The sequence below is a fragment of the Petromyzon marinus genome, unplaced genomic scaffold (genome assembly GCF_048934315.1).
Source record: "Petromyzon marinus isolate PM22_M1 ecotype Great Lakes invasive population unplaced genomic scaffold, UKy_Petmar_22M1.pri1.0 PM_G_Scaffold_20, whole genome shotgun sequence".
Taxonomy (NCBI): Eukaryota; Metazoa; Chordata; class Hyperoartia; order Petromyzontiformes; family Petromyzontidae; genus Petromyzon; species Petromyzon marinus.
In genome coordinates, this window is record NW_027422762.1 from 2654559 (window position 1) to 2665004 (window position 10446).

General features: G+C 53.0%; 1 protein-coding gene across 2 annotated transcripts; it reads right to left on the reverse strand.

Moving 5' to 3' along the window:
* Positions 1-1078: 1078 nt before the first annotated feature.
* On the reverse strand, positions 1079-10065 carry LOC116938414 (protein Wnt-5b-like). Of its 2 annotated transcripts, XM_076060611.1 has the most exons (7): positions 9896-10065; positions 8818-8926; positions 7126-7364; positions 6021-6352; positions 4935-5051; positions 3353-3662; positions 1079-1709 (listed from the first exon to the last, which is right to left on the reverse strand). In XM_076060611.1, the coding sequence occupies exons 2-7, from the start codon at positions 8901-8903 to the stop codon at positions 1615-1617; spliced, it is 1179 nt and encodes a 392-aa protein (XP_075916726.1). In that variant the 5' UTR covers positions 8904-8926; positions 9896-10065; the 3' UTR covers positions 1079-1614. The 2 variants fall into 2 exon arrangements, with proteins under 2 accessions (XP_075916726.1, XP_075916727.1); XM_076060612.1 differs by lacking the exon at positions 4935-5051.
* Positions 10066-10446: the final 381 nt, after the last annotated feature.

Sequence of the window (10446 nt, forward strand, 5' to 3'; positions counted from 1 at the left end):
ACGATGGTACGATCATGAACAGTTCTTGCCGACAGAGGCATGTCTTGTATCCGTTTGATTATCTTGTCTTTGTTCGGAAGATCATCAAAAAGTTCATTGGCTACATCCAGCATGAACGTTTTAGCATACTCGCCATCTGTGAATGGTTTTCCGTTCCTCACTATTGCTAAAGAACCAGCAAAGCTAGCCGAATTATAGTCACCTTGCCGGGTCCATACGCGGAGTTGCTGCTGGCTAGCTTGCACCCTGCTCAGAAGCTCTTGGCACGCTTTCTTTCTGCTGTCTCCCGCAGGGTATTTTGATGCAAAGGTAGCGTGGCGCGTGTCGAAGTGCCGCTTTACATTCGACCGTTTCAACGATGTAATTTTGTCATTGCAAATTAGACACACCGCAGAACCCGCTCTCTCCACAAAGGCGAATTCTTCGGTCCATTCGTCCTGAAATGTACGATACTCGTCGTCTTTTTTTCTTTTCGCCATCTTCTTCGTCGAAGGGTTAGCTTTGAGCTAATGACCGAGCAGACGCAGTCTCAGACTGATTCAAAAGGGGGCGTTTACCTGTTTTACCCAGCAACGGCAAACGTAGGCCAGTATCATCCAATTAAAATAATGGACAATTGCTCCTGCAGCCCTGAACAGGACATGCGCAGTGAAAAATCGATGGATGGATTAAAACAAGTGAGAATATTTTGTTTTATCTGCGAGCCATATGCAATCATCAAAAGAGCCACATCTGGCTCGCGAGCCATAGGTTCCCGACCCCTGCTCTGATTTAACGTCGCTTCGCAAATTAGGTCGTCACTTTATTAACATCGCCACCCGATTTGCGTCGCCTCAACCCCCACACTCACGTCGCTGACAGCATCACCGTTCGTCCTCTCTCGTTATCCATCGCCTCTCAGCCCCTTCGCCTCCACCACCACCTACTACCACCATCACCACTTACTACTACCACCACTACCACCACCACCACCTACTACTACCACTACCACCACCACCACCATCACACTATCAATCGCTTCGGTATAACGCCGTTTCGATACTCAGGAACGCATCCCCGACGTCCACACACACAGATAGACACACAGAAAATTACTTTAATAGGCAAGGTTGTCTACAAGTGTAGCGTGAAGTGTATACAGTGCAACGCTGCTCAGTGAAGGGTATGACGGATGCTGCAGGGGCGGCTCCCTAAACAACTTTGTAGGGGTCACCGAACCGCACTGTGAATCCTCAGTGTGCCGAGTGAATGTTTCTAACATTTGGCAAAACGCGGCGTTAACAAGAACGGAGTTAAAAGGAACAACAAGGCCACTTAGTCACTAACCGCATTCAAGTGGTGACGGTCAAAAACAACGGTGCTTCTGCATTGTGGAAATTCACCACGTGCGGATGTTGGCAAGTGTATAGTAGGACAGTGAAGTGTAGCGTATCAAAGTGTAGCGTTTGTAGTAGTGTAATGTATAGTGTAACGTGGCTCGTAGCGATGGGCATGCTGGATGCCGTGGTGCCCCAAACAAACTTCGTGGGGGTCACCAAACACCCGCAGGACCCGGGGCTGAAACCAGATGGAGTCCGATTTCAGCCGAGGCCACCCCTAGGCTGCGGTTTGAGGCTACTTGCACAAGAATTGATCGGTCCATGGGCACAGCTCGCAATCGACGTTCCAGTGGAGTTGTTCCTTGCATCCGCATTGCTTCTCCACCGTGACTGGGGGGGGGGGGGGGGGAACAGCACGGGGCGAGGGTGCGAAACGAACGCGAGAACCGTCGTCATTTTGACCGCGAGATTTTTTTGATCGCAATTTTGCGATCGCCGTTGACGCCGCCGTCTCCGTGCCGGCGTTGCTTGGGTGGCTGTCCTAGCCCAAGTTTTTGTTTCTATCCTAGCCCAAGTTTTTGTTTCTATCCTAGCCCAAGTTTTTGTTTCTATCCTAGCCCAAGTTTTTGTTTCTATCCTAGCCCAAGTTTTTGTTTCTATCCTAGCCCAAGTTTTTGTTTCTCTCCTAGCCCAGGTTTTTGTTTCTATCCTAGCCCAAGTTTTTGTTTCTATCCTAGCCCAGGTTTTTGTTTCTGTCCTAGCCCAAGTTTTTGTTTCTATCCTAGCCCAAGTTTTTGTTTCTATCCTAGCCCAAGTTTTTGTTTCTGTCCTAGCCCAAGTTTTTGTTTCTATCCTAGCCCAAGTTTTTGTTTCTATCCTAGCCCAAGTTTTTGTTTCTATCCTAGCCCAAGCGCTGTATATGCTGGTCATAGCGAAGTACCATAGGATATGAAAGTATGTTATCTGCACGATGCGCCCTAATAAAAAAAAGAACGAAGGCAAGTTTTCCGAGGGACATTACAGTAGTGTAGAATAGTGTAGAGTGGTGTATAGTTGTATAGTGTAGCATGCAGCGTAGTGTATAGTGTGTGATGTATAGTGTAGTCGTGCATTGCAGTGTATAGTGTGCATGCTGAACTTCTTCACACCGTACATAGCTAACCATGCTCAGGAGGTGCGGGGGAAGGGCAAACACTAAAAGTGCTTCTAAAGAAGAGCTTTAAATCTAAGCGCCTTCTAATATCGGAAGAGCATTCCAGACGGCCGCAGAAGCACATCCGAAAGCGCTGCGCAATGATGCAGTGACCACTGCCTTTGTTCGATGGCCGAGCCAAAAAGCCGCTGCTACCAAGATGACCGGAGTTTGTTCCAACGGTTCATGCTCCTGGACGAGATCATTTTTTTTTACCGTGGTTTATTTGTGGAAAGCCGAGTGGCTGAGCGGAATCAAAATGGCTGACTCCGTTTCAGATCGCGGGCTCCCAATTCCGTGTTTCGGCCGTCCGTAATTTCAACGATAAATGCTGCTACGTTTGAGTTGTATATTTTTGCTCGATACCAGATTAGAAACATTCAGAAAATGTCCTTTCACTGAAATGTGACACACATGTAGAGAGAGAGACAGCAGAGGTTGTGGGTTCGATGCCGGCCCCTGCTGCTGCATATTTGGAGTCTGCGTCTCATCATCATCACGGTGGCTAGTAGATGTTAACTATCTCGCCTGATATGCAGGGGTCGTGGGTTCAATCCCAACTCTGACAATGACCGCTGCTGTATGTTTGGAGCGTTTCAGATCTGCCTTGTGCTCGCGGATCTGGTCAGAGACATGACGTTTCGTTTACCCAACGTAACAATCACCAAATGTGCAACTTCGTTTGTAGACTCCAGGGTATTGCAGGTCAGGAATGACATCCTTCACAGATGGGATTAGATCACGGATTTTGTGTAATATGAAATAGTTGCCGCTTTTTAATGAATAGTTTTAGTTTATTTTCGGGGAGGGGAGGGGGGGGTGGGTGGGGTGAGATGCGCACCTTGAGAGGTGTCGTATCCTCTGTCACAGCACGTGACACAGCGTCCCTCGGTGGCCCCCTCCGAGGTGACGCTGCACTGCGGCCCCACCGTGCCGGGGACGCCGTCAGTCTCGTCGCGCTCGCAATACTCCGGGCTGGCGTTCACGTGAACCAGGTCGCTCACCGTGGGCGCCGTCAACCGCTCGTTCACCGCCTCCAGACGCCGGCGGGGCCAGCGGGCGGCGCCGCCCCTGCTGCCGTTGGCGCCTCCGGCACCACCCCCACCGTTGTGGCTCACCAGCTGCACGGCGGAACTTTTGTCGTACTTTTCCTGCAGCAACCATCATCGTCGTCATCAGGGGATGTGGTGGTTGTTGAGTGAATGTGGGGAGCTCCCTTAGCTGTGAGGGACCCCCCCTCCCCCCCCCTCCCCCACCCCCCCCCCGTCTGTAACCCTCCTATGGATTCATCCTCACTCTTGGTTCTTTCGGTAAAGTCACGTAGGTAAAGAAAATAAAAGATAAAAAATGTAATCACGACGTTTCGATTGCAACACAAGGAATTATCATCAGGTGTGACAACCACAGCAAGAACATTTTACTGAAGTGGGAGAGAAACCGGAGTCAAGGGGTTTATACTGGCCATGGTGGGGGGGGGGGGGGGAGTGGGCGGGGCTCTAGGTGCGGGAGGAGGGGCCAGTGGGGAGAGAGCCACGCATCTACAACGATTGCCGCCAACACGGATGGTGGCACTCGCAACAAAATAGCCGCACTGCCAAGCGCTGACGATGTAATTAACTCTGTAAAATAAACTAGCATCCGGTAAATAAGAGGGAACAACTATGAACTGTTAAATTTTACTTGGTTAATAACACATTTTAATGATTGCTCAGTTTGTATCTGTCCTCTGGGTTGAAGTTATGTCTGTGTTTGTATATCTGGATGGCTTCATGAACAAATCTTTGATGGTAGCCAGACGGCTTGCAGAGCACTTTGGTCTCGGAGAAAACAATATCATGGGAGCCCACGGCGTTGTAGCAGTGATAAGCCACGGCGGAAAAGTTAGTTCGAGCCGTGTTTCAAATCTCGCGGATACGGTCTGAGACATGACATTTCGTTTCCCCAATGTAACAATCGAAACAAATGCAACTCAGTTTGTAAACTCCAGGGTATTGCATGTCAGGAATGACATCCTTCACAGATGGGATTAGATCAGGGATTGTGTACTGTACTGAATCGGACCTGGATCTTGTGCTTGTTTTTAAGATTTTGGAAATCTTTTTGGTAACGCCTGCTATGTATGGTAACGTGATGGTTCCCCCACCCCCACCATGCCCAGTATAAACCCCTTGACTCCGGCTTCTTTCCCACTTCAGTAAAATTTCTTGCTGTGGTTGTCACACCTGATGACGATTGCTTGTGTTGCAATCGAAACGTCGTGATTTTTTAAATATTTTTATTTTTTATTTTCTTTACCTCCGTGACTTTACCGAAAGATCCTTGCGGTCATGAAACTTCAAATCTAGAAGGCTTCATCCTCGTCACTCCCACCCCACACTCACCTCCTCTGGGTGCAGTCTCATCACCTGCAGCCGTGAGCTCACCTTCAGAAAGTTCCCAACGCTGCGAAAGTCGGCGAGCTGCTGCCAGCAGATTTTCAGCATGCAGGTGCCAAATAACTCGTGGCACTTGCAGCCCATGTACGCCAGATTGTACACCGCCTGCAGCACCACCACTAGCACCGTCATCATCGTCACCACCACCACCACACTCACCGCCACCATCATAATCGCCACTACCAACCGCCGTTCGCTAACAAGTGGCGGTGACGTCACGACGGCACCTGTGCCTGCGTCCGGGGATGGAATTCCTTTCCAGCTCAGACCCAGCGTGCCCTTCGCCACAAACATCACCTCTTGCTGTGTGTAACGGCTCTCTCGCTGCTCCAGCAGTTCAACTGCTGGGTTATGTTTTTTCGCCCTAAAGACGACCGCTTTGTGGTGTTGCGATCAAAACGGCGTGGACGTTTTATTTTTTCTACCTCCGTGATGACTTTACCGAAAGAACCCAAAGGGGTGTGGATTCCTGCAGTCGCGAAAGCTTCAAATCAAGATTCATGCATAACAATAATCTTAAATGTAAGAACTGTATCCTGCGACCAGACGTTATTGTACTTGAAACATAAACCGGTAAAATTTTGATTTAAAGCTTTCGTGATTGCAAGGATTCATATTCTTGGTTCTTTCGGTAAAGTCACGAAGGGAAACAATAAAATAATTAATAAATATATAACCAATTAAATTCTCACGACGTTTCGACTGCAACACAAGCAATCATCAGGTGTGAAAGCCACAGCAAGAAAATTTGGAAAAAGTTGTGTTTTTTTTCTTTAAATTTTGATGATGATTGTTTGTGTTGCAGTCGAAACGTCGTGAGAATTTTAATGTTCATATTTTTATTTTTTATTATTTTATTGTTTCCCTTCTACGTGACTTCACCGAAAGAACCAAGAATATAACCGGTGAAAGTTAAAGCGAGAATCATTGCATCAATCACGATTGGTAATACAACCCGAGCCGATGAAGCCGAACCTAATTTGCATTGATCGCAAAAAATAACTTTTTTCCATTACATTTGTTTTTTTAATGACAATACATACACATGCACAACCCACCCGTTCACCCACTCACCAGCCGGCCGGCCTCGTTGTTGTGCAAATTCAACGCCAAAGACTCCCCTCCTTGCCCGCTGCCACGATTGCGATCGCCCGCATCCACGAACCACTTGGCGAATTGGTATCCGTATTCGACGTCGTCTCCGGAGCCGCCCCGCCGAGCATCCAGCGGTAGCTTCATGGCGTGGGGAACGACCCAGGAGCAAGCACCCTGCAGGGCCCCCTGGCGGCAGGCGCGCGCCACCGCGTGGGCCACTCCGGCAGCGGTGACGGCGGAGACGAACGCGGCCTCGCGCGAGCCTGGGGAGACTCCCAGAGGGGCGTCGTGCGTGAAGCCCGCCCCGTCAGCTGGAGACGGTGCGGCCAGACCGGTGTGGGAAGGGGTTTTGGGGGAGAACACGCCAAGCAGGTGGTAGGGAAAACGTCGCCTATTTAGAGACAGACCGCTCTCACGGGATTTGCCCGGGGACCGAACAATGGGCTCCGCGGCCCTGCGAAAGGAGAGCCCCCGAATCGGCGGCGTGGGGGCGCGCAGCTCAGAAGCGGCAGCAGCACGAGCGGCTGGGGAGAGCTCCCACCCTCAAGGACCGACACGAGTGGGGACCAGGGGGATCGTCGCCGCGGGTAGGAGCCGAGCGCCGTCTCCAACTCCGCGGAATAGATCTCGGGACAGGGAAACGATCAGGTGACGGGTATTACGATCGCTGCTTTTACAGCGGCCGACCTGGGGAGCGAACTAGGGCCGGTGGGACGTCCGGGACCCCCAAGAGGCGTGCCAGGAGCATCAGGAGCAGTGAAGTGAGCGAGCCGCAGCCTGGCACTGGCCCAGAGCGAAGGCGGTTGCCATCGGGATAACGGGGCGGCCGCTTGGGCCGCCCGCGGACATCTCCCGCTGCCCGAGGACGGGAACTCTGCGAAGCAGAGTCGCGTAGGGGAGGGGGAAACCCCTGGAGGAGGAACGCGGGAACTCCGAAGCAGAGTCGCGTAGGGGTGGGAGGTGGGCGACCGGGCGACTCCCCCCCCCTTTCCCCCCCAAAAAAAGCTTCTGTGTGCGTGTCTCGGGGAAGCGGTCGGGCACCTTAGGTGCGAGTGGATGTGGCGGGCTCGCTCTGACCCCTTACCCGACTCAGCCACGAGGTCCAGTGCGTCCTCCGCGCCAGGCACGGTGCAGTTCCACCGTTTGCCCTGGAACTGGTGCCGGCACTCGGACAGCGCCAGGTGGACGCCCTCGGCCACGTGCGCCACGTGGTCCCGGTGCCGCAGGCATATTCTGCGCTGTGCGGGAGACAGCCCCGGCACCCAAATGCACAGCAGCCGATACTCGGAGGGGTCAAAGTTGGGGGCCCACAGTGCGAGCGACCTGCAGAGGGATGGGGGCGGAAGTCACGGTGGCCGGGGGATGTTGACTACCTCGCCTGGTACGCAGGCAGTTGTGGGTTCGATCCCAACCCCTTAAAAAATGCCTGCTGCTGCATGTACGTTTTGAGTTTGCATGTCTCTCCCCATGGTTGCGTGGATTCATCTCCAGGTCCCTCTGGTTTAGAATCAACGTCTCTACGCGTTTGGAGTGATTTGGCTGCTGCTATAAATCACCACGTGATGATGATATCGGCCACTTGCTTGAGCTATAAAGTGCGATAGCCAGGCCTCTCCTGAAAAAGTGCTACATGATAAAAAGTTAAATAGAGCAAATATCTGTGGAATTTCTACAGATTTGTAAATTTGAATATTACACGATGTACACACACACACACACACGAGTTATTCTTCTCTGAAGTTGTGTAGTGACACAGCGCCGACCGCTGTCCAGCGGCGGCAACTGCTGTGGACAGCGAGTGCACTCACGCCGTCGAGAGTCTACACACGGCCGCTGCGTGCCGGCAGGGCGGAGGAACCGGGGCAAGGGTCACGGAAGACCTCACAGGGAGGGAGGCCCCTGGAACCCTCTGGTTGGTTTGAGAAGGGAGGTGGGGCCAGGGGCGGGGCCAGGGCAGGGCCAGGGGCGGGGCCAGGCCAGGCCAGGGGCCAGGGGCAATATAAAAGCAGCGGTGAGAGCGCTCCGGGCTGCCGGTACTGGGAATGGACTCTTCTTCTCATTGTCGCCTTCACCGGTAATTGTGCGGCCGGACAGCGGTTGGTCGTCTCGGTCGACGCAACGCGGTTCAGGGTCGTGTCTGGGCCGCGGCTGTACGGCAGCGTGGTCGAGAGAGGCCGGAGTTGGTGTAACGGAAATAAGAGACGGTGCCTCCTGCGACTGCATCGTCTCCGACTGTGCGTGTGCGTGCCGCACGCCGGAGGAGGACGCTACATGGGCGCAGGATGGGAAACAAGCGATTGTCTTTTAGCGCGCAAGACCCCGGCCGAGCCAAGTGACTCTTTCCTCAGCGGCGACCTGGCGATCATCACGCTGACACTTACAGCAGTAGGCAAACACTCTCAACGCGTGCTTCTAAATGTGGAGGGAATAATCGGAGGACCCCGGAATAAAAATTCTTAAGACGACCACGGGGAAAATATAGCAACTCCAAATATACGGCATGTGTCAAGGTCGCGATTGAACCCACGACCTCCTGCATAACAGCCGAGGTCGTCAACATCTCCTAGCCACCATGGTGCCCCAATATACCGCGCTAGATACTGTATATGTGATGTATATACACGCACACGATAAAAAAAATCCCGTACAACAACCGTATTGAGTGTGCAAAATAGAGGCAAGGTAAGAAGGTTGCTCAAATCGACGTCGAAACTTGTGAGCTCTCATCGCAGCAGTGAGGACGAAGACAGCGGCAGTGGCGGCGGCTTGCGGTCACCACAAGGAGGCGCTGGCGACTGCCCACAGCTGTGCCAAGGCGCAGAGCCCCAGCGGGAACCAGTCCACACGTCGCAGGGGATCCATCGAAATCCTCGTGGTCAGCGGCGCTGCGCAGAAGAGAAGCGGCCCGGTGGTGACGATGTTAACTCCCTCGCCTGGTACACAAGAGGTCGTGGGTTCGACCCTGACGATGCCCGCTGCCGTATGTTTTGAGTTTTCACGTCTCGCTCATCATCATCATCACCACCACGGTGGCTGGGAGATGTTCATTACCTCGCGTGGTACGCGGGATCGAACCCACGACCGCTTGCGTACCAGGCGAGGGAGTTAACATCTCCTAGCCACAGTGATCGTGACCAACTCGACTGCCGTCACTCTGGTGGGTACGATGGAATTAAGCTGCGGTAACGACGTTAAATCTATGAATGCATGCGGGGTATATGGAGGTGCGGGCTATCTGAATTTCTGCGGGTTACATGCTTGAAACTACGGTAGTCTCAATGGAGCGTGGCTGCTGGTGGAGGGGGGTGAGGGCATGTGAGGATGATGAGTCTCCCCGGTATCGTCTGAAGAGCGCGATGGGCCGGGGAGTTTCATGCTCCCCACCGTGAAACACTTGCACACGCACACACAAAGACAAAGGTCCCCCGTGCAAGCTTTAGACCGTCGAGGCAAGTACCGTTAGCGAGTAGCGGCGCCACGCTCGGCCGCCTTTGTCTCCCCTGTGGCGAGGTCTACCCATCGCACCAGGTGTGCTCATTTGAGGCCGAGTATACTTAGGGGAGGCCCAGGACCGGTTCAGATAATCGTCACTGGCGTTGGCCGTGAGCGAGGGAACTGAAATCGGGTCAAGAATTGACTCCACCTACGTTCATCAGATTTATATTTTTAAGGCCGGAAGTTTGACCACTCGCTCGCTCCCTTCGGGGCGAAGCGGCTAAGGAGCGAAATCCTTTCGCGTGAAGACGAAAAAAAACTCGCCCGCAATGTGGCGCCATTCCGATTGCAAACGGTGCGACACTTCGGGACGTGCTCCACGGGCCGTGGACGAGTTTCCCCGTCGTCGGCAGTCTCACCTGGCAGGTGCACAGGCAGGTACACAGCCTGGCAGGCAGGTAGGTAGGCTGGCAGGCAGGAAGGCAGGGCAGGCAGGTGGGGCAGGCAGGCAGGCGGGTAGGCAGGCAGGCAGGCGGGCAGGTAGGCGGGCAGGCAGGCAGTGGAATCCACACCCCCGCAGTGTCAGCGGAGGGCCCTTTTATAGATCTTGTTGTTTGTCAAATTAGTCATCACGGCGTGCTCATCACGAGTCCACGTGCTCCCGAGATGATCTCATCCCACACACACCTGCAGCCACTTTCCACAAAGCCCTGCCCCCCTCCCCACGTGCGTCCCTCGCTCCTCATCAATCAAGAGACACCCTGCCCCCAACGCCATCACTCTGACTGCCACAGTGATAGACTTGGGGGGTGGGTTATGTCCGCAACGTTGTGTCCACGTTCACGCAGATGCGTAAACGTGGTTTTCTCGACATATTATTTATGTTGAGTTTAACACGTAGGCTTTCGCGACCAATATTATTCACAATCAAGGTTTTTGGGTTAGATCGTGTTATTTAATGTGTTTTAAC